Consider the following 22,856-nt stretch of genomic DNA (forward strand, 5'->3'; position numbering starts at 1 on the left):
ACTTTTGATGAGTTTGTGTGCAAAAGAAATTAAGTTCCTAATTTTCATCAAGTCTATTTTTAGAAAAGTAAAGACTTTTAACCCACAAGACCTGGTCAAAGTTTGATTGACATGTGTACTGTCAGGTGTGTAGAGACAATAAGTAACTGCAGCTGGACACAGAAAAATACTCATATATTTGAAGGGAGAGTGTGAGTGAACCTCTAGGTGCTCGGGCCTTAATAAAGGAAAAATTGCAGTACAGAGAGACAAAATTTAGTTATGATTTTATTTCTCTACTGCACTTCATCACTTAACAGTCACCCTCACTCCATTTTTTTCCCTTCCCCTCATAGGTCATCCCTACTACTGATTATAGATATAAGACCTACAATTATTGTAAAATAAATGATAATAACACCAAACTTCATACAAAGTTTGTATATAATGTACTGTAAGTATATAGACCTTTCTGCTATATCCTATAAAACTGAGCTACATTCAACTGTCACGCTCTTCCCCCGCCTTCTTCCCTCCTTCTCCCTGTCAGATTGAGAGCAGGATTTCAGAGCAGTCTTCTAGTGGAAATAACTTCATAAATCCCATGACTTTGGAAACTTTTGAAAGTGGTCTGACTTATAGTTTAGACATCAGACACCTCAGTTTGGCACAAAGTCCATGCCCAGAGATTGCCTCCCCATTGGTTTCCATTGTAAGGTGCGATGTGGCACTTCAACTTTCGGGGCATATAATATCCAAACCGTTCGAGTTATTACAAAGTTTTTAATAACTTTTGTTCAGCACAGTGTGATAAGTCATGTATTAAAGTTTGAAGCCGATACCATTAACACCCTAGAAGGAGATAGCGTTTCTTGGGGGTCCAAAATTGGCGCAAAGTCGTTCTTTGATGGGCATATTGCGGACTTCCTGAATTGGATTAAAGGTTGGGCCTATAAGCATGATTTGCAACATCACAACTATTTTGGACGCCGATCCTGGTCCAGTATTCAACTTCCACAGGTGTGATGTGGAAACTTGAAGCCTCCAGTGTATAAAAACATTGAGAATGGTGTTTTCCATGAAGGAGGTGACATCTTGTGTGAAGAGTAGATGTAATTTTTAGAATTTCTAACCGGGTAATTGAACTTTTTTGTGGAAAAAACATATCAGACACAAATTACTATTCAAAGCAGAGTATTTTTTTTATATGTCTCATGTCTGGAGGGGATCTTTAAAGAAAATAAATATTTTCATAAATATTTTCATAAATATTTTCATTACCTTGTGCAAATCTATTGCTCAGGATGAATTCATGAGGACAGAGACTGTCCACTTGGCTTCAACTTCAGTAATGCGTCAGAAACGTCCAGAAACTCCCTCAGAAGAGGGGGACTGGGTCAGGTTTAGAACGTCAGTTGCCATAGTAATTGACCAAGAGATAGTGTGTCAAGTCAGGGTTAACAAACTCAGCATTTCTGGAATAGGCCTCCACAATCTGTATGAGAACAGATCACCTCTGAAGTGTTTGGACAATATTACAACAAAAAAAAACTATCTACATGGTACTAAATAGTTGATTATCTGACTTTACTCATTCGTTTACAGTATTATCTCTTCTGGAACAACTACAAATATTAAAGAACTTAAGGTACATTTGAGCTTGCTGTACAGTGACCATATTGTACTTCGTGGTATTTATTTTTAATTACATCCATACAATACTCGCATTATATTCCCATACAGAGCTGGTATTTATCTGTGCCTGCATAACATCCACACAAAAAGCCTATTCTGTTTTGGTTTTTTTTCTGTTAGGTATACTTTTGAAAAAAAGTTAAGAAGTGAATTTAACTGTTGTCTGGCTTGTCATTGATTCTGTGACACACAACTTTCAAAAATATTTAGCCATTCATCCAGTTAAGCTGGATTTTGTCGGCTATGTTACATCTTGGTAAGCAAAAAATGTGTGGTTCCACTTAGTGTCATCCTGGCTGACAAAGTCTGTTGTTTTTCATATGAACATTTTGTTTATCTCTATCTCTCAGTGAGCATATCTACACAATAGGTCAAGTATGAATTCTATGTTCCTGTTTATATCATACTTTAAAAGTTTATGTTATCAGAAACAAGTGACATATGTGCATATACTATGATTAGATATTTTGTACAAGTATCTTTCTGTGTCTGCTTTGTGAATGTGTGTTTACATAAAACGTTATGTTATCTTGTCTTATAACTAAAGGATAATGATTTGGGTACTGGTGTTGTCACAAGACTTTGAGACTAGGTGCCTCAATCTTATACAAGCACACTCTTAAAATGGAAGGTATGCGAGACAGATGGGAAGTGACTGTATAAACACTGTGCTGTGAGAGTGCAGGGTACTTCACGGAGAGATGGTATTTTGGGAGTAAGGCTGTTTTAAGCTTCATGTGATCCAATACAGCCAGCTTGCTGTGATATAAAGTAAAATTATTTAAACTGCACTTTTATAGGCTACGCTTTCATGTGTTTGTGTTCCTGCTTATTGTTTCTTATGTTTGTTTGTTCAGGTGTCTTGGATGCACATGTATTTTACAGTTCTTATAATCATAGTCTGACAACGCAGACAACAAGCAACACAATACAGGAAATTATGATGGACATTATGATAAAAGCATAATGATATGAGAATGATAATATTATTGCAATAAATAAACCAGTATAATTTCAGTATAACTTTAAGAGTTATATCAGTATATTTATTATTTTATTTGTTTATTTTGGTTATTGATGCATTAACAGGTAAACAGTATTTTGGATTTGAGCCACTTTATATAGTGTTTGATTGGTAGTTTGGAATCAGATCAGCTTTATTGGCCTAGTATGTTTCCGCATACAAGGAATTTGACCCCATTTTAGTGGCTCTCAATGTGCTGACACACAACAATCTTCAGAAAGACACACAAGGACAACAAGCCAAACAAAAATAATTAAACATAAACATATCACTATGATGTGTGTTTTATGGACGTTATTTGTATTCAAATGGGTGGGGAAAAAAATTCTGTAAACAAGATACAATTAGTGCAAATGTGTGAAGAGTACAAGGAGTACTAAAACAAATAATAAATGTTTTAAAAAAGTGATGAGTTACTATATATATATATATATTTATATATAGTAGGTGGTTATGTGTACAGTTTATACAGCCCGCTCAAATATACAGTAATGAATGAAATTTATACATGTTATTGCACATTTTGTATTTTAAACTAAATAAATGTATATAATTTCTAGGTACAGTGAGTATTACAGTAGAGTTACTGCACAGTGACTGAGTTAATGTGTCTGGTTGTTTTGGTATACAGTATTCATAAGTGATACTATTGTATTTGAGTACAGTGCTTGAGTACATGTACGTAGTTATTTTACTTATATATAAAACGTGTTTGTTATTAAATCTATATAACTACACAATATAATGTGTATACAGTTTGTTTGTTTTCAGCTCCTGTGACGTCAGCGCCCTCTTGTGTTCGACTGCGGCTAGTGCCTCCTCCTGATTGGCTGAGCGGTTGTCAGGAGTGTTTACAGGAAACATGGCTTCCCAGTCTATTGGAGATCTTCAAGAAATGGAAGGTGAGTACATTTGTAAAGATACAGCCTCGCCGCTGTTATATTAGCTGGGTAAACCGGCATTCACCCAGACAAACGTGTCTATTTTTCCATGAGCATAGCCGGCGACGCGTTCTCCTTGTTAATAAGCGGACATTCATGCTTGGCTTCGTAGCTAACAGGCTAACAACAAGACCCGTTAGCTAACGTTATTCAGCTATCTTAACGTCAACTCACGCTGTCCTGCTAATCGACACCTGGTTTCATTTTGTCCAGCTGCGTTGTGTAGTCTAGCGTGAATTGTCTGAAACTGTATTATTGTATATAACCTGTTTACAATTTTAGCTGGTAAACCTGTCTACTGTGGTCCAGTCAGCTACCGAGGCTAGCGAACATGGTTAGCAGTGTGTTGTTAGCTTGTGTGTGTCAATGTAAGTTAGCTAACCTTAAGCTTGCAAACTGTCTTTAAACTGGCATTCACAGCAATAAAATTAACGGATTTAATTCGGGAGGTAGGTGTAATATCAATTCGGCGCACTGCTGATCTAACTAATAGCCTTGGTTTGTGACAGCCCGCTGACAGCCAAACAGAGGGTAGATGCTCCACATGACTCCTCAGTGTGCGAGGAGGTGGAGCTGGGCCTTGTCTTTGCATCATATCACATGTGCATCAGCTAAATGTGTCAGTCACTGACACTTAAATCAGATCACAGTTCTGCATCTTTGTGGTGAAATGCAACTCCTCTTTGCCTGCTGACTGTAGTGGACCGAAGGGGTGAGTCTGAGGAGTCTGGTGATGATGAGACCAGGAGGAAGAGTATCAATGGCGACGTGGACACCAATCAGCCTGCTACCACAGGTACATCATCACATCCACATTCATGACACACATAAGGCGACACATGTTGTCATTGAGGCTACCAACTGTAATGTCACTTAAACATGAGCGATCATAAGTGTGAAACACAGCAATTAGTTTGTCTACATGACAACGTTACATAACTATCAATCTTCTCAACTGCTTTAAAACAAGCCTTTTTGTGTCGGTATCATGTTTATGAATATCTTGCTTTGGTTGCAATGTTCATATTAGTTTGTATGATTTGTTCTTGTTTTCAATCAAGGTAAAGAAGAGTCTCCTGTTGACATGGACACCATAACCTTGGACCCAGAGGAAGAAGTGAGCTACTGTCATTGAATGTTGTCAAGTTATATTGTTTTTAAGCAGAATTGAAACAATTTAATGATAAGTCAATCAAAAGAAAAATCAATCTGCAGCCATTATTTTTAAATTGACATAATCATTTAAGTCATTTATCATGCAAAAATCCCTAAACATTCTCTAGATCAGCTCACAAATGTGAGGATTTACCGCTTTTCTCTATATAATTTTAAATTGAATATCTTCAAGCTTTGGACTTTTGGTCAGACAAAACAAGCAATTTGAAGACATCTTCTGGGAATTTTTCTCTCTTTTTTTTCTTACAGATTAATCAATTAATTTAAAAAATAATCAACAAATTAAAAGTTAATGAAAATAATTGTTAATTGCAGCCCTACTTGTCAGTAAAATTACCTTCATCTCTAATGATTTGTTTTGGTTGAATGATTATAAAAGATTTGAGTTGTGTTTTAGGAAGGCAGCCTTTTTGTTCATGATACATTTTATCTGTAGAGTTTATACACAGAGTCAGTTTTTTGTTAGCAGTGCAGTTTTATATGTAAAAAGTTCCTTTCTTACAAATGATGTTTCACCACTGCAACAGTATTTTGCTGTGTTAACCTATGTGGGCTGGGCACTTGTATCTGCATTAAAGAATAAACAAGACTAGGTCAAACCCTAGTGTATGGCTGGACTGTATATGAAACGCTAGAGGGCCAAGGCAATCGAGTGCTGCCACTGGTATAACTTTAATATACCAGTGGTGTCCACCTTTGAACAATGGTGTAACTTCATCACTCATTCAACCAATGAAGTTACTCAGTCAGTCAGTCAGGGACAGACTTTACAGGTGTTTATAGAGCTGGACCAGCTGTTGTGATCCAGCCAACACTGATGACCACTACTTATAGACAGTATGTCACCTTACAGTGTCTGTTGTCTTTCTAGGATGTTGATCTTGTTCATTGTCGTATCGGAAAGATTGAAGGACTGGAGGTGCTACAGAAGGCTAAAGTAAGTAACTGGTTAACCTCAGCATTGTGCCAGTCTTTTCTCATCTGACATTTACTGTCCCTGACCTGAGAAGCACCAGATTCAGCTGCATATTGCTGGAAGATGCACAGAAAACCCCTTTCTCTAAGAAGAGTCTTTGATAAAATACAGCTAGTGGTATATCAGTTAATATCAATTAATTGCTTTCTTTTCATCCCTCTCTTTGTACAGACACTCTCCTTACGACAGAATCTCATCAAAAAGATAGAAAACCTTGACAGTTTGATCGCACTGCGGGAACTAGATCTCTATGACAACCAGATTCGCAAAGTGGAGAACCTGCGGCACCTCACAGAGTTGGAGTAAGTCGGAAGAAAACTGTATATGCTCTATTTGAACATCATTATTTTTTATGGCAATGTGCATTAAGTATTTATTAATGAAGGAAATAATTTGTCTTAATGTCTTAAAGACTGTATTGGCTCCACATATCACACAGATTCCATCAAGATCGGGTTCCTTATATCAGTCAAGTTGTTTATGATGACATCAATTTCTAGAGCATCAGTTGTATTTCTCATGAGGCATTATAGAAGAAAAAAACTGCTTTAAATACAATTTACACTAATAAGCACATTTGTTTGACTGAACCACAGGCAGCTCGACGTGTCCTTCAACCTCATAAGGAAGGTGGAGGGTTTAGAGCAGTTGACTCAGCTGAAGAAACTCTTTCTGCTTCACAACAAAATTAGCAGCATTGCCAACCTGGAACACCTCACAGGCTTGGAGATGCTGGAGCTGGGCTCGAACCGCATCCGGGTAGGACACAAAGGGTCTCTTGGGCAGTGGGAAATGTTGTTAAAACTTAGCAAATCTAAACGTGCTTGGGCAAAAATTATGGTGTAAAGTAAGACGTTATAGGGCATTAGTAGAATGTTTATGAAATTTTTTTGATGTTTATTTGTGACTCTTTGATTTTGTTGTGCTCACAGGTCATTGAGAACCTGGATACACTCACGTCTTTGCAAAGTTTATTCCTCGGCACCAATAAAATAACTATGCTTCAGAACCTGGAGGGTTTACACAATCTGACTGTTTTAAGCATTCAGGTATTCTCACACATGTCGTCTTCAGCACTTGATGGAATGGTAACCAAAAAAAGAGCCCTGTGTATTGAGATATTCCTAAATTTTTTTCTGTGCATTTACTTTCAGAGTAACCGGATTACTAAAATTGAGGGTCTACAGAACCTCGTCAACCTGAGAGAGCTCTATCTGAGTCACAATGGCATTGAGGTCATCGAGGGCTTGGAAAACAATGTGAGTTGTAGAAATTCAACAGCTCGTTTCTGAAAGGACTGAACGCCAAACTGTTCATCATGTATTTTGTTAACTGTGAGAACACGTAACAACAAAGTTTGTTCTATACATTCAAACACTGTTGTTTTCCCTCCCAGAAAAAGCTTACAACCCTGGACATTGCAGCCAATCGAGTAAAGAAAATTGAAAACATCAGCCATCTGACAGAGTTGCAGGAGTTCTGGGTATGGTTATCAGTCTAATTTATAAAGTTAAACAAGAATGTTGCTCTGTTTTTATTATGTTTTCAATTATGCAATGTCGTTACAGAGGACGTAGAGCCTTACCAATAGACGTTTTTCACAGCAGACTTTATGACTTGACGCAGCAGAAAAAGCACAGGTTTAGCATGCACAATACAGAGCCCTGGAACAAATGGAAAGCAGTCATTATTAAATTAATTACACCTATGCTTGCCCTACCATGACATTTACAGTGCAACTAATACTTTAAAATAAATATATATCTAATTTGAGCAATCCAACTAAAACTAAATGACTAGTCTATTTGTCTGTGCAAGTTTTCACAAATAATTTCAGGTGACAGCTATTGAGAGTTCTTACGACAGCCGTTGGTGCTTCAACAAAGTTTGGTACAGAAACCTAGTGGGGCAGATCATTGTTAACACATGGAAAAGAAAATGGGAAACCATAAAAAGATCAAATGTACATTAAAATCAGTTATTGCTGTTTAATTCCTTTGTATTGTTAAGTTGATTTACAAATTCTACCACAACTTATTTAGGGTATGAATTATTGCGTTAAAATCTTGTGTCATTTCATCTTATTTATTACTTTGAAAGTGCAATATATGACAGTCAGCTCCACTAGATGTTGCAGTAGCACCAGCATCTCAAACCAAAACAAATGTGCACATCATTTTACTCAATAAAGTTGGGGGGAAAAATAACCAACAGCGCATGAAACTCAGATCAAACTGTCAAACTAGGCAGTGCTGATAAGATATGGATCAAGATTCTGTTACTTCCTGAAATGTTTTTAGAAACATATTTTAGTGTACTGTTAAGCTGTAATGTGAGAAGGTTTGTGATGCGGCCGCCAACTTGGAAACGGACACAGAAGGACTCATTTGCACTAACATGCACACACAGCCAGACCGGCTATCAAAACAAAGAATAGAGAAGCTCGGCGTACAACACACATAGAGAGAGTGTGACTTCATTCTCTGCTCAGGTCACCATTACTTCACTACATCTTTACATAGCAAATAGTTGTTTGCTGACATCTAGTTGGGGCTGAATGTCGTGTATTGCAACTTTAACTACTCATTTGTGACACCATTTTAATGTTAAATATTTATTGATTTATTCATTTGCAAAGTAACTTTAATCCTTCTTTTTATTCACTAATGAAACCTCAGTTAAGTTCAATTTAAGTTCCTAAATTTTGTGAACTAAAACCAATTGTGTTGTCTTACGTGATGTGTGATCTCTCACTCTCTCCCCCAGATGAATGACAATCAGATAGATAACTGGTCAGACCTTGATGAGTTGAAGAACGCCAAGTCTCTGGAGACGGTCTACCTGGAAAGAAACCCACTACAGAAGGATCCACAGTACCGGCGAAAGATCATGTTGGCACTGCCCAGCGTACGCCAGATCGATGCCACCTTCATCCGCTTCTAAACTGCAGTATATATATATACAATTCACCTGCCAACTTCACAATGTCCCCCTCTCGCCACCCTGCCTGTCCCACCTACAAATACAGACTTCATTTCAGAACATATTGAACTCACCGAATCACATAGTCACTCCATAAACACAGATATACATTCCAACATTAAACTCACCCACGACTCACTCAACATACATGTATGCATGTATGCACTCACTCACTCACCTTGATCTATGCTATTGTGTGGAAGCTTATTTATTTATTAAGCTGGATATGAACTGTGAAAATGATATCAGAAACTACTCCCATTTCCTAATTTTTCCTCTTTTTTTTCCTTTATTGTTTTGCATGTTGGGTACAGTATGGAGACATCTATCTGTCATGTGCCCATCAGGAAAATAAGAAATAAGTCGTATTTATCACGGTTTTTGAAGATGAAATGCTATCATATGAGAGGAAAGAGTGGTATTCTTACCATTTTAGGTTTGTGAGTTAATTCCTTTGGTTGGATCTCACAAGTTACACAATGGGCAGCATGCATGTGGATAAAATTAAGAACAATTAAAACTCAACATTAAAGGGAAAATACATAATAAAATCTCATTTACATATTCTAATCCTCAGAATACTAATGCTGTAATTTGGTTTAATACGCTTCAAAACTCTCCGGAACCAGGTAACAAACTTTGCAGTCACAGAAACATCCGAAATGAACACGCAACTTTTTGACACCATGCGGGTTTAAATCAGTTCGGTGGCACTTTTTAAGGGAATCAAATCCTTTACAGCACAACCTGATGAATGCTTTTAATAAACTGGTATCATTATTGATGAAAGGCACATTTTGATGTCCAGCAGCCTTGTCTATTCCTCCTCCTCCTTCCAGATATTTTACAGCTCACAGGCCCATTTTCCAGTTAACAAGAGTGACCTCTGCAGTAAAATAAAGCTCATCAGAATGTAAAATCATTTAATGTGTCCATAAAGATGGTTTTGTAATCAGTGGTACATTACCCCCCTTTTTTTTTGTTTTCACCCTGAAAACATCACAAATCCAGCCTTGGTTCTCTTTTGACTTTAGGAAATGTGTTCACAATTTTATTTAAACAGATAACAGTAAATTGTAGGTTCTAAGTTTTTTTTTTTTTTTTTAAGTGAATTTCCTTCATGATGGCAGGACTGGTCTTATGTAGGTGTTGTTAATTAATGTAAGATAGATAGTTTATGCTTGTGCTGTTAGCACAGACAATTTTTAAACGCATTTTGAGATTTAAAAACGTCATGTGTATAGACTCAGCAGTGACACATTCATTATTTGGCCAAAAAAAATAAGTATTGATGTATATTTATAGGCTGCGTTCGCCATACAATTTCTTATGTCAACCACTCAGATGACCACCTTGATCAAAAACTGAGTGACCTATTCTTGTGGTCTCCTGTATATAATGCTCGAGTGCACTCGATTTACTCCCTGTTACAATCATTTATGTGAAACTAATCTCCCACCTCAGGGTTCAAAGGTCACTTGTGGATAAACTACAGAAGCATCTGATTTCAGTGCATTGCTGGTTGTAAAAAGTGCTAAACTAAATGCTTTCTGTGCAATATAAGAGACTGACCATTATCATCTAATCTAATTCCTGTCATCTGGATTTATATTGGAGCTTCAAATTTGTTAAATTGGCCCGTTAATAATATTGAATCTACGTTTGTAGACAAGAAAAAAACAGCATAACAGGTTTTGTATTTTAGAATAGGTTTCTTTAGCTGACAATTTGCTTTATTTCACAGGAATATAAAGCTGGTTTTAAATCAAATTGTTGATATTACTGGTCTTGACAATAACTCAAATGCAGGATGTTTATGAGCCCACATTAGAATATTTGCAAAACTGAAGGACTTTCTGCATTATTGATATGATTGTGATGTTATTTTATACTCCGCTGTAACTTAAGTCACCTTTTAAATTGGCCAGTTGGATCAGAAGTGTCACTTTGTGTATTTTTAAATATAGTTTGGTGATGTAGAAAGTCAGTACCATCATCACCATCCCTATGTAAAGTGAAATCTTTTTTTTCTTGTTTTGTTTATGCCAGGCAGCACTACAGATTTGTGTGAGATACAGTAATTAAGATAAATTGACCTTGAACAGTCGCAGAATGAGCAATTATTCTGATTGTTGGCTAATTGTTGTTAGAACTGAGTCTTCAGGTTTTGGACTTGGTTGACGCTGTTTTGAAACTGAATGTATTATGCAAATAATAAAATTACACTACTGCTAAGTTCATGTGTATAATTTATAAGATACCTTATTTTGAAAGGCTGATACACATTACAGTTTTAAAACCAAATAGTCACATTGTCTTGATGTTAATGTTTTGTAAGAATGAATTCCTTTATTTGGTTCTTACAAAGTTGCACGAAACCGTAAAGGATTAACAAGAAAAGCAGAGAACAGGGGTACATAAATATACAAACTGAAGACAGGTTTTCAAGGTTATGTAGCTGTCTCAGTGGCTTTCTTTTTGTTAATGTCTCATCTCAGTCTTTAAGTGGTGTATGCTTGGTTTTCTTTGAGACTAGAGTTATGGATATAGTCCATAGTCCTCATAGACATATCTATAGGTCGTAAAGGAGAGGAGGAGGTAAAAAAAAAAGAAAGAGTGTAAAAAGAAGGAGAGTATAAGGGGGTACAAACGAAAGTATAAGAGTAAGAGGTAAAAAGTAGAGTATAAGAGGAAGAGAGGAGGCGGTAAAAGTAGAGATGAGGAGAGTATAAGTGTCATTTAGGAGCCTCAACACATCTTTAGCTTCAATATTATCATTTGACTCACTTACAGGTCATTTGTCCTTGATATCATAACTGGACAAACACTTTAATGTGCTGATGATCATATTTAAGAGTGATTATTGATTAATGATCAGTACACTTATAATATATCTAATTTATGCATTAAATGTGGCGTATTACTCTTCATTAATGAAGCTTTGGCGCCCTCTGATGGTGAAAAGATAAACTGCACGCTATCAGTTTAATGAACACAGATGAGTGTTTTTAAATGATAAAAAATATTTAAGTATTGTTATTAGAATTGTACTAATGACTGCTGTTAACCACACTGACACCAACAGTGATGTCTTCAATACAAACTTTGATGCTTAATATTGATCTGGATGTAATTTGACTGTTAAAGTGACTCATAGAGAAACTCTCATGATCACTGCCCTCCAGTGGTAACAGTCAGTAACTACAACTCTCCACATAGAGCACTGTCAGTAATATTGATATTCAGACAGACATTATAACTCATTTACTGCATTATTTTGGCACTAATGTTCATCAGTCTGATTACGACACTATATATGTGAACATACATATTAAATTGCTACTAATACTGATATCAACAGAGGAGTATGACATGCAGCAAAGTTCTGGACAAATCTAACCAGGGACATTTTGGTTACATGTTCTGCATCTGATGAGTCTGATGAGTTTCATTTGTTTATTCTGCTGTTACAAACTGTTGATATTACATACTGGTATGTACAGTATATATGTATATATATATATATATATATATATAGAGAGAGAGAGAGAGAGAGAGAGAGAGATCATAAAACAACATGTACTGTATATGTACAGTATATGTGACTGAAAAACAAACTGCCACTCAGTAATGTGGAAACTATGTTGGGTTTAGATGTAACCTTTACACCCTGTGAAAGATCAGGTTTGTACTAATAACATGAGGAAGTTTCTCTAACAGGAGGAGACTCTAACCCTCCTACAGAGGACACAGAGACAGTGAACGAGACCAACCTGACCCAAACCCAAACCCAAGATACAGAGGCTGAGTGAATGTTGTGTTGAAGGTTTGGAGGTGGATCACTGTGTCAGAGGAGAGTCTGTAGAAGGACAGAATGCCAGCAGGACAGTCCACATACACTGCTACTCTGTTAGAGACCAAGGAAGAGGAGGAAGAGGAAGGGATGGATGTTCCTCTCTTATTGTGTCAGACAGTAACCACGATCAGAGCAGTACAGACTCCAGGACTGATCATTCATTCAAAACTTGCAGTCATCACTGTCTCCTTTCCTACTGATTCCTCTGTAATTCACTGATATGTAAACCCCTCCTTTCCACTCAACTTCCCAGTAACAGCGACCAGTCAGAACATTTGTACACAGCAGCTGAGACCAGAAGTCAAATCTGTCTGGGTGATCAGGATATGACCGATCCTCCTTCACACATGTCATCTTCCTGTTGTTGTCAGACAGTTTGAGATTTCTGTTTACTGTGTTTGGATCCAGTGTGAGTTCATAGAAATCTGATGGAGAGAAGGAGACACAATACAGCTGCATTTATTGATCTACCATCTGCTTGATGATGAAATCATCTTCATCCTCAGTAGGATGTGAATGAGTGATGTCAGTTTGAAGTTTGCTTTGTTTTCATGAATCAGATGAAAAACACACTTACACTTCCTCAGACCTGGTGTCAACCATTGGACTCCAGCAGACTGCACCCTGAAAGGAGGAAGGGCTTCAGAGCAGTATGTTCGCTTTCAGCATGCAAACATGGACGTTACATCACTCTAGTCTACTGTTTTATTATTCTGTTCAAATGTGGGGTTGGGCTTTGATAGACTTTTATCCAATCTGAATCCAGTAATCCCAATCCTTCTGAGACCTTGATTGAATCTAATCAGGTTTAACTTTCAACAATTACAGGAAACTTCAGTTAGAAATAACAAAAACTCAAAGATTCAGTTGAGATCTGCAATCAGCGCTGACAGAGAAAATGTTTCCAGCTCTTCCTCCTCTATCAGATATTATCTCTCCATACTTGAGAGTGTCCAGTCTCCATTGTGGATCCTCCAGTTGAGCAGACAACAGCTTCTCTCCTGAGTGTCCTGGATGATTGTAGCTCAGCTCCAGCTCTCTCAGATGGGAGGGGTTGGAGCTCAGAGCTGAGGCCAGAGAAGCACAGCCATCCTCTGTGATCAGACATCCTGACAGCCTGCAAAAACACAAAATACACATGTCAGACAGTCTGAGAGTACTGCTGTGAGCAGTCAGATACAACAACAAACTGTCTCCAAACCAACTAACTAACAAACTAAAAGATGAATTGAATCAGGGAGTTCCAGAAAGTTGAGCATCCAGCCAGACGGGAAAAGTCATCAGTTGAGGGATGATTCAGCAGCATGTTTTTACCTCGTCATTGTGATCTAAATGTTAAAAAACACTAAAATGGGCTTGTGAAGATTGAAGCTTTTGCCAAAGAGAAAAATAAAGATGTACTTTTAGCAGAATGCTGTGTGCACTTTTCAGGTTTGGTATGCTGGTATGTTTTTAACCACACAAAATCAAGAAGCCTCCTGCCATAAAATGTGACTTCACAGTGGTTCATTAAAGTATCCACCAGACAAACTAGTCTGCTCTTTAGCCTGCAACTGGTGCTTGAAGAACCCCCTGTGAATACTTGTTGAATACTTAGCTGTTCAGGTACAACAGTATTTAGACACATTTAGTAGAAATGTGTAAAATCATCTGTGGTATTAAATAATTCAACAACAAAAGGAAAACAAAAGAAAACAATAAAAATCTGCATGGAAATGTTGGGCCTCAAACCATGAGGTCACACAGAGAAGGCCTATATGTAACCTGTGAGGCCTGACTACGAGGTGCTTTTTCCTTTGTTTCCCCCAAGACAAAGGAATAGCGCCAAAATGCTGCTACAGACAATGGGAGTCCATTGCAAACTCCATTTCCAAGGATACTTTGCGATTTTCACACTTTACCAGGGAACAGTCAACATACAGTCCCTCATTGGTGGAGACATTCCTGCACAGCGGAGCGTCCTGATGACGCAGCCATGACATCACCGCCCTTTTAAAAACTGAACATGCCCTGAAGCACACGCCTTTCCCATGTCACTGAGCTAGGGGTAACCTCTGTTCCTCTGCGAGTCAGCTTGACTAAAGGGGGTACCCCACGCATGTGTTTTCCCCTCATCGAAGACTCCCCTCGCCGGATGAGACGAGACTTCACCCCATGATCACCCGAACACCCTCTCTTTTGACTAATACATACACGCGCACACACACACATACACGCGCCGACATATTTTTGCACATCTGATGGTCAGATAACGTCGGACAAAACTTTGCTTTGTCTTTCCTTATCCACCATCAGACACATGTGTTTTCCACAGAATTGGGTGAGTGCAAGACACCGACCACCAGGCAGCACCATCTTGCTTCTGTCTAACCAAGACACCGCCATACTTCTGCCATCCGGTTCTCGCGCTACATGACTTCCTCCCATAGTCACGTCCGTGTCACAGCCCGACGACGTCATCACGTCAGGCCCCTTCACCATCTTGCCACACACACACACACACACACACACACGCATTCCCCTGCATGTGCTCAACCCTGTACATAGCTGTTGTGTTTTGTTTGGTAGAATTACATTTTAGAACAGTTGTTTATTGAATGAAGTATTTGTTAACTTTGTTAATTTTCCTAAGTTTAATAAACACTGTTATATCTTTAAAGAGAAGTTCTTTTGTCAAGATTGTGTGTAACATATTGTAAAAGTGGCTGATTGAAGGAGTCAGAGCTCGAATTCAACCCTTCTTTGTTCACCCTCAAATGCTGATATCTCTCGGATATTAACATTCTGGGTGAACTCCCATTTATGAGACTACCTCGTTTGGTTATTGGTCCCAGTTTCCGGGTGGTGCCTCGTATTTGTTAATTCATATTAATAATTCTATTAATTGTTATAATTAGTTAATTATCTTTGATAATTGATAATTATTGCAAATAATCAACTGTGTTCCTCACAGATCCAACAGTTGGTGCCAGAATTATTGAGTAAGATTAACAATATCTTGATTTCATAATTCATAATTATCTATGATAATTATGAATTATTGCTAATAACCAAACTCACTACTGCCCGTCCCAACAGAAAGTAATTCTCTACTGCTTAAGTTTAGTAAAAAGTGGTTTGACAATTCATAGTAGCAGAGACAATCCTACTCAGGTTTAATGTTTATCCTGTAATATCATTCAGATTTTAAATGTTTATCTGTTGAGCAGGTTGCTGAATCCTGACCTGAGAGGTTCCAATGTACAGTGTGGACCCTCCAGTCCAACAGACAGCAGCTTCACGCCTGAATTCTGCAGATTGTTGTTACTCAAATTCCAGCTCTCTCAGACTAGAGGACTGGGAGCTGAGAACTGAGGACAGAGCTGCACAGCTTCTCTCTGAGAGGTTACAGTCAGTCAGCCTGGAAAGATAATGACAACAATGAGAAAAATAATGGGTTAGTTATATTTTCCTCCTGTGGAAAGGACAGCAGAGTATTTATATAATGATGAATAAATCTAAGCATCTGTGTACTTACAGAGCTTTGTTTGAGGTTTTGACCACTGGCAGAAGCCTCAGAAGAGCCTCCTCTGAAGCAGAGTATTTCTTCAAGTCAAACACATCCAGATCTTTTTCTGACGACAGTAAGATGAAGACCAGGGCTGACCACTGAGCAGGAGTTTATTTGTGGAGAGACTTCCTGATCTCAGGTACTGTTGTATCTGCTCCACTAGAGAACTATCATTCAGTTCATTTAGACAGTGGGACAGATTGATGCTTCTTTCTGCAGACAGATTCTCACTGATCTTCTTCTTGATGTACTTGACTGTTTTCTGATTGGTCTGTGAGCTACTTCCTGTCTGTTTCATCAGACCTCATAGGAGAGTCTGATTGGTCTGCAGTGAAACACCAAGGAGGAAGCGGAGGAACAAGTTCAAGTGTCCATTTGGACTCTTTAAGGCCTCGTCCGCAGCACTTTGGTAGAAACGTGTCTTTGCAGATTCTTCTATAGTCTCAGACTTCTGGGATGTTGTTTGTTCTTCTGATAGCAGCTTGACTCCAGAGTTGATGATTGTCAGATGGACATGAAGAGCAGCCAGAAACTCTTGAACGCTCAGATGGACGAAGCAGAACATCTTGCTTTGGTACAGCCCTCTCTCCTCTTTAAAGATCTGTGTGAACACTCCTGAGTATACTGAGGCTGCTTTGATATCGATGCCACACTCTGTCAGGTCTGATTCATAGAAGATCAGGTTGCCTTTCTGCAACTGCTCAAAAGCCAGTTTTCCCAGAGACTCAATCGTCTTCCTGCTCTCTGGATTTCAGTGTGGATCTGTCGCAGCTCCTCCATCATACTTGACATTCTTCAGTTTTGTCTGAACCACTAGGAAGTGGATGCACAACTCAGTCAGGGTCTTGGGGAGCTCTCCTCCCTCTCTGCTTTTCAACACATCCTCCAGAACTATAGCAGTGATCCAACAGAAGACTGGGATGTGGCACATGATTTGGAGGCTTCGTGATGTCTTGATGTGGGAGATGATTGTGCTAGCTAGCTTCTCATCTCTGAATCTCTTCCTGAAGTACTCCTCCTTCTGTGGGTCAGTGAACCCTCTGACCTCTGTCACCATGTTGACACACTCAGGAGGGATCTCATTGGCTGCTGCAGGTCGTGTGGTTATCCAGAGGTGAGCAGAGGGAAGCAGTTCCCCCCGATGAGGTTTGTCAGCAGCACATCCACTGAGGTGGACTTAGTAACATCAGTCAGGATCTCATTGTTGTGGAAGTCCAGAGGAAGTCGACACTCATCCAGACTGTCAAAGATGAACACAACCTGGAACTCTTCAAACCTGCAGATTCCTGCTTCTTTGGTTTCAGTAAAGAAGTGATGAACAAGTTCCACGAAGCTGTACTTTTTCTCTTTCAGCACATTCAGCTCTCTGAAAGTGAATGGAAATGTGAACTGTATGTACTGGTTGGCTTTGTCTTCAGCCCAGTCCAGAGTGAACTTCTAAGGTTAAGACTGTTTTCCCAATGCCAGCCACTCCCTTTGCCATCACTGTTCTGATTGGTTCATCTCTTCCAGGTGAGGCTTTAAAGATGTCTTCTTGTCTGATTATTGTTTCTGGTCTGATTGGTTTCCTGGATGCTGTTTCGATCTGTCTGACCTCATGTTCATCATTGACCTCTGCAGTCCCTCCCTCTGTGATGTAGAGCTCTGTGTAGATCTGATTCAGAAGGGTTGGGTTTCCTGCTTTAGCTATCCCCTCAAACACGCACTGGAACTTATTCTTTAGGTTAGACTTAAGAAAGACAAGAAATAGGATCAATAGTTATTGATAATTAATAAAGAAAATATGACAATTTAAAGAATGCATATATAAACATATTTTCCTCCATCTCTTGAGACATCAGTAAATGTTATCCAGCATATTAAATATTTATAGAATTTCTCTTACTGTTCTGCAGACGGTCAGCCAGCTCCTCCTGCTTCATTCTCCTCAGGAAGTGCAGAGTAATCTTCAGAAATGCCTCTCTGCTGCTCCTCCTCTGTTCTTCCTCCTCACCATCCAACATTTCCTCATCCTCCCTCTGACTCTCTAAGGTTTCTGGGTAATCTGGACTCGGAATCTTCTGCATCTTCTTCAGCTCATTCTTCACAAAAGTGACAATGTTCTCTTCCAGCAGCTGGAACAGAATACTATATGAATGACACATTCAACTAAAATCATGAAGCAAACATGAGATCCATGTTGGACAGACTGACAATCCACTGGTCTACAAAGTGCAGCATGGAGATGATTGTGAACAGAATAGATGTAAAACTAGTTGTACAGACCATAAATATGGAGTCCACGTATGTTTGATGCTGCTGGGCAGACTGACCACTGGGAACCTCTGAGCTCTCCTTGTCCACTCTGTGGAGGAATCACGAAGAATGAGCTCACATTATGTCTGTCCACACAGAGAAAAACACAAGCTAAAGGTCCATCAAGTGATATTTGGATGTGAACAGTAGGGTCGGGTTCTGTTCACATTTGAACCAATACCAGTACCTGGAATTTGGTAATGGTAACCAATGGTAACTTTTTTCGATACTTTACTCTCTCTGTCATCTCTATATAAAACAAGGAATCTCTCTGTCTGTTTGTCTGTCTGTCTGTCTTTATGTATGTGTGTGTCCTTCGCATACCCCAAGAACCATTTATCCGATCTACTTCACACTTGGCAGGTGTATTGCTGAAGACTCAAGGAAGTGCGAGTGTGAAGTTGTTTGGATGAGTGGTTCTCAAGAAATATATAAAAATACCTTATAAACAACATTGTTACTGCTTCTTCTTCTGCCCGTGGAGTCAATGAATGCAAATATGAACACAGTTCGTGCAATGCTGATTAAGCCTATCACCGCCAGATAAATTGCTCTGTAATTTACAGTATACAGTATATAAATCTAATGTCGGGTGCAACATTCCCACTCTGGCTGTTTGGCCGTTAATCATGCAGCTCTTCTAGACTTTCCAAATGTTATAGGACAAAATGGATCAAATTCTGATAGTGAAACGAGTCATTTTGTGGGGGTCATGTGAGGCTCAAAACAATTTATCCATCGTTTTACAGCCACAACATTAGGTTACAGCCACTGGTGTACAGGCATACTGGGACAAATCCCGGTGAGCCGGTGAACTGTGAAAAAATACGTTTTTGGGCTGGTGGACCATCAAAACATATCCCTTTTTACCAGTCCTTTCTGTGTGCCTGTCATTCGGGGTGTGCATGAAAGTGTGCTGCAATCACAAAGTAATGCTACTTTGTTATTACAGAGAGACCATGCGTAAAATATGGTCTCATCTATATGTTTACTTGGTGCTTCTGTCAGTATTGGAGCCTCCATGTGAGACGTTCAGCCAGTAAATGTGTGTTTTTAAAACTTATTTCAGAGCTGCATTCACTCATACTCATATAAGAAATATCAATAAATGATCCAAGATTTTAGCTCATATCGTCCCATTTTAAATACTAAGAACTCACATTTTATCAGATGATTGTACAGATTCATGTTCAGGTCCAGGTTCAGGTTCAGGTCCAGGTCCAGCAGAGTCTGGTCTCTGATGGATTCAGGTAGGAAAACATCACTTATCATTTCATTAAAGCTCACATATTCAGCAGAATTCTTCTATAAAACGTGTCGAATTCAATAGAAACAACACATGCACACAGCACTTTACATAGCCCACATACATTCATATGTTTTATACTCTTGTTGTTTACATTATTTTATATACAGTATTACTATTGCTTTTACTATTTTAAATATTTTTTCCTTACTGCCGTCATTTTCAAATAATTCAACTGACAACTGTTTATCCTGATTGAGATTTTAGTTAATATTGTCCCAATTTTAATACTGAGAACAACTCACATTTTATCAGATGACTGTCTTTGTTTAAAATTAATAACATTGTCCTTTGACTAGTCACTCTTTAAGGACACACAGCTGGGTTCGGGTTCATGTTCAGGTCCAGATCCAGGTTCACAGTCAGGTTCAGGTCTAGGTCCAACAGAGTGTGGTCTGTGCTGCCTCCTTGTTCTTCAACAAAACACACACAGAGCTTTGAGTGTGAATAATGATGGTGGAGAACAGTCAGAGATTCTCATCTCACCTCTGAGCTTTTGTCTGGCAGTCATATTCCCCACACAGAGAGCTTATACAGGGAGGGACTCCCTTATCTCTGTCCTCACACTGATTCATGCTGCTGAAGTAACATCCACATCAGCCACACACACACTCTACCTTCATCTGGAGAGGAAACACAAATCATCCTTTACGTCATTTCTCCTGTGAAATCGTAAATAGCAGCTGCTCCTCCTGTGTTTGACTGTTATTTTCTGTTAAATATATCAGTGTGAATGCAACCAGACAGAGCGTCAGGCAGAGAAAGCTGCCATCAGCTGCTGTACTTCTACTATCAGTCTACTATATGGCTTCACAAAGCTGCCGTGAAGTGAAGAGCAGCACACATGATGCATGGAGGACGATTTACTTTCACTGACTCACACTGACTGAACCTGAGAGGAAGCTTCATTAATTAATTTATGGCAGAGCTGTTGTATTGGATTGCATTAGATTGCACAGGCGTTCCTAATAAAGTGCTCAGTGAGTGTACTTTTGGGTAGTTTAATCTATAACTGAGTGTTACTCTATATGTGCACTTTTATAATATAGATGGGTATGTGCAATTGATGGATGTATCTATTTTTATTGTTGTTGCTGTTGCTGTGATGTTATACTGAAGACACTGATGTCTGAGGTAAATATCCCACTGGGACAACAAAGTCTATCATATCTTATTTTACTCATATTTTATAGACAGATCATTTACCTTTATATAAAATCTTAATCATAGCTGTGGAAAAAAATGTAGTGGAGTACAAAGTAAAATATCTCCCTCTGTAATGTAGTGGAGTATAAATATAAAGTAGTAAATAGAAGTACAAGTAGGCTACTTTAAGATTGTACTTCAGTACAGAACTGGAGTGAATGTACTACAAGTTACAAAAGCAGATGGATCCAAATTTCCAAACACATTTGATGAGACATTTCCATAAAGAAGCGACACTCGTTCATGTTGGAAGAGTGTCTTTATTTAATAGAATAACTTAAGCTACTCACCATGGGTGCCTGGTTATATTTTCCTAACCCTAACCCTAAACCTGAAACTAAAGCAGTCTGTAGAAGTCTAAATGAGTCAGTTTCCACCACTGGACATTTGACTGTTAATTCGGACACTTCAGCGCTGAGAGGATACACTCCGCTCTGTCAGTCTGTCAATGTGCTCCGATCAACGGGTTGGACTGAACCAACTCAAAGGGGGGAAGGGGGGACTCTATGATGATAACTTACATTTTAAAAAGACAAAAAGTAGGGTAGAAAAAACATAACTTTGCTCCCCCTACTTAACTAATGAGGTGCATTTGCTCCAATCGCCCTGCCCCCCTGCTGTCTCTACATCAGTCCTGTAGTTATATAAACAGGTATATAGTCACCTACAGACACAGGAAAGTCAGACAGAGTTCTCCGGCGGTTGTTCGGCCGAGCGGGGCCGTACTAAGTGTCTCAGACAGTGGGGTGAGCAGCGGCTCATCTCCACCTCCTCCACAGGCTGATTCAGGCAGGATAACCTGCCGACAGTCATAAACCAGTGGTGGGACACAGTATTAATAACACTGTGTTCACCTACTGAGGATCAAATCACTTCAGCTGCTACTCCACACACAGAAACTCCTGAAATACTGACACAAAATGGCGGACATATTTGATGGTGGTAGTTACTCCGTCGTCCTGAACAGTTAACGCTGGAATTCTGGCAAACAAACAACTGCAGTTATGTGCTGTAACTAAGCTAACAACAGCCAGAAGTAACGAGAAATCATTTAAAAGTGGTTACATTACCTTCGGGTGGATGTCTGAATGTAGAAATCTATCTGTGCCACGACTGTCAGATTAAGTGAAACTAAAATTGAACAGAAATACAGAAAGAGGGACGTGTGAGGTTAAATGGGTAATTCCTGTTGAAACCAAAGTAAACTAAACTTGAACAGAAACACCTAAAAAAAAAAAGCCATGCAGCAACATACAACTCCTTAGCTGCATTCAGACTGAAAACAGCGCTGTTGAAAACAATACAAGGAGATGTTGGTGTGGTCGTGTTTTAAGTGCTGGTGACACAATGAAATATTCCAGCAGGTCCAGTTGGAGTAACAGATTATTGTGTTAGAAGGCTGATGAGAAAAACACTGGTCAACCGTTTGTAATAGTCACAGACTGATTTGTACTATTCTGGAAAGTTATCACGCTGTATTAATTGGCCTTTACAATGATTGCACGTGTCATTGAGAGTCAGAAAGTACTCAAAACAAAAGCAAAATGTTCAGTTAAAAGTTTGAATTTACTCATTTTAATGAAACAATTCAATTTAAAGTAAAAGCTTAAAATTTGAACATTTGATCTCGACCCCTTTTTTTAAAATGTATTTATTTTACCACATTGGAATCGAAACTGGGAATTAATAAGTACCGGAATCGATAAGCAGATTTGGAATCGATAAAATTCAAAGGATACCCAACCCTGTTTAGGGGTCAGTATTGTGTGTGTCACAATACTTGACGTGTCAACATACTTAACAAGTTCAAAGCTTGTCAAGTATGTTCATTATTTTCTAAGCAAATCTAATAAAACCCCATTTTCTCAGA

General features: G+C 38.7%; 3 protein-coding genes and 1 long non-coding RNA gene across 6 annotated transcripts; 1 reads left to right on the top strand and 3 right to left on the bottom strand.

The window, feature by feature from the left end:
* The first annotated feature begins 3,509 nt into the window (after positions 1–3,509).
* Positions 3,510–11,008, top strand: ppp1r7 (protein phosphatase 1, regulatory (inhibitor) subunit 7). The gene is made up of 10 exons (XM_044368100.1): positions 3,510–3,600; positions 4,340–4,435; positions 4,701–4,756; positions 5,687–5,752; positions 5,963–6,093; positions 6,388–6,550; positions 6,724–6,840; positions 6,946–7,050; positions 7,188–7,274; positions 8,558–11,008. Exons 1-10 carry the CDS (start codon positions 3,561–3,563, stop codon positions 8,732–8,734), a joined length of 1,038 nt encoding a protein of 345 aa, XP_044224035.1. The 5' UTR covers positions 3,510–3,560; the 3' UTR covers positions 8,735–11,008.
* On the bottom strand, positions 9,810–16,479 carry LOC122993715 (stonustoxin subunit beta-like). 2 transcript variants are annotated; one of them, XR_006406428.1, is made up of 5 exons: positions 16,147–16,479; positions 15,855–16,029; positions 13,573–13,746; positions 13,207–13,253; positions 9,810–13,054 (listed from the first exon to the last, which is right to left on the bottom strand). XR_006406428.1 is itself a non-coding variant. In XM_044368101.1 (3 exons), exons 1-3 carry the CDS (start codon positions 13,767–13,769, stop codon positions 12,792–12,794), a joined length of 507 nt encoding a protein of 168 aa, XP_044224036.1. In that variant the 5' UTR covers positions 13,770–13,968; the 3' UTR covers positions 9,810–12,791. The 2 variants fall into 2 exon arrangements, 1 of the variants encoding a protein (XP_044224036.1); XM_044368101.1 differs by lacking the exons at positions 15,855–16,029; positions 16,147–16,479 and having other exon boundaries at positions 13,573–13,968.
* Positions 16,480–17,651: 1,172 nt separating this feature from the next.
* On the bottom strand, positions 17,652–18,479 carry LOC122994010. The gene is made up of 3 exons (XM_044368527.1): positions 18,445–18,479; positions 18,065–18,293; positions 17,652–17,908 (listed from the first exon to the last, which is right to left on the bottom strand). The coding sequence occupies exons 1-3, from the start codon at positions 18,445–18,447 to the stop codon at positions 17,904–17,906; spliced, it is 237 nt and encodes a 78-aa protein (XP_044224462.1). The 5' UTR covers positions 18,448–18,479; the 3' UTR covers positions 17,652–17,903.
* Position 18,480: 1 nt separating this feature from the next.
* Positions 18,481–22,325, bottom strand: LOC122994011. 2 transcript variants are annotated; one of them, XR_006406487.1, is made up of 5 exons: positions 22,242–22,325; positions 22,057–22,117; positions 20,267–20,403; positions 19,635–20,193; positions 18,481–18,523 (listed from the first exon to the last, which is right to left on the bottom strand). It is a non-coding gene; the product is annotated as an uncharacterized LOC122994011 (long non-coding RNA). The 2 variants fall into 2 exon arrangements; XR_006406486.1 differs by having other exon boundaries at positions 22,057–22,325.
* Positions 22,326–22,856: the final 531 nt, after the last annotated feature.

Source organism: Thunnus albacares, chromosome 12 (genome assembly GCF_914725855.1).
Source record: "Thunnus albacares chromosome 12, fThuAlb1.1, whole genome shotgun sequence".
Taxonomy (NCBI): Eukaryota; Metazoa; Chordata; class Actinopteri; order Scombriformes; family Scombridae; genus Thunnus; species Thunnus albacares.

What these genes read in the sequence shown, in the direction of transcription:
- ppp1r7 (XM_044368100.1), top strand. Translation starts at nt 3,561, where the DNA reads ATGGCTTCCCAGTCTATTGGAGATCTTCAAGAAATGGAAG. An exon ending in TGACTGTTTTAAGCATTCAG is followed by an intron (nt 6,841 to 6,945) that starts GTATTCTCACAC and finishes ATTTACTTTCAG; the next exon opens with AGTAACCGGATTACTAAAAT. An exon ending in CAGAGTTGCAGGAGTTCTGG is followed by an intron (nt 7,275 to 8,557) that starts GTATGGTTATCA and finishes TCTCTCCCCCAG; the next exon opens with ATGAATGACAATCAGATAGA.
- LOC122993715 (XM_044368101.1), bottom strand. Translation starts at nt 13,769, where the DNA reads ATGTGTATTTTGTGTTTTTGCAGGCTGTCAGGATGTCTGATCACAGAG. An exon ending in TGGAGACTGGACACTCTCAA is followed by an intron (nt 13,254 to 13,572) that starts GTATGGAGAGAT and finishes TCCTCCTTTCAG; the next exon opens with GGTGCAGTCTGCTGGAGTCC. An exon ending in GACACCAGGTCTGAGGAAGT is followed by an intron (nt 13,055 to 13,206) that starts GTAAGTGTGTTT and finishes TCTCTCCATCAG; the next exon opens with ATTTCTATGAACTCACACTG.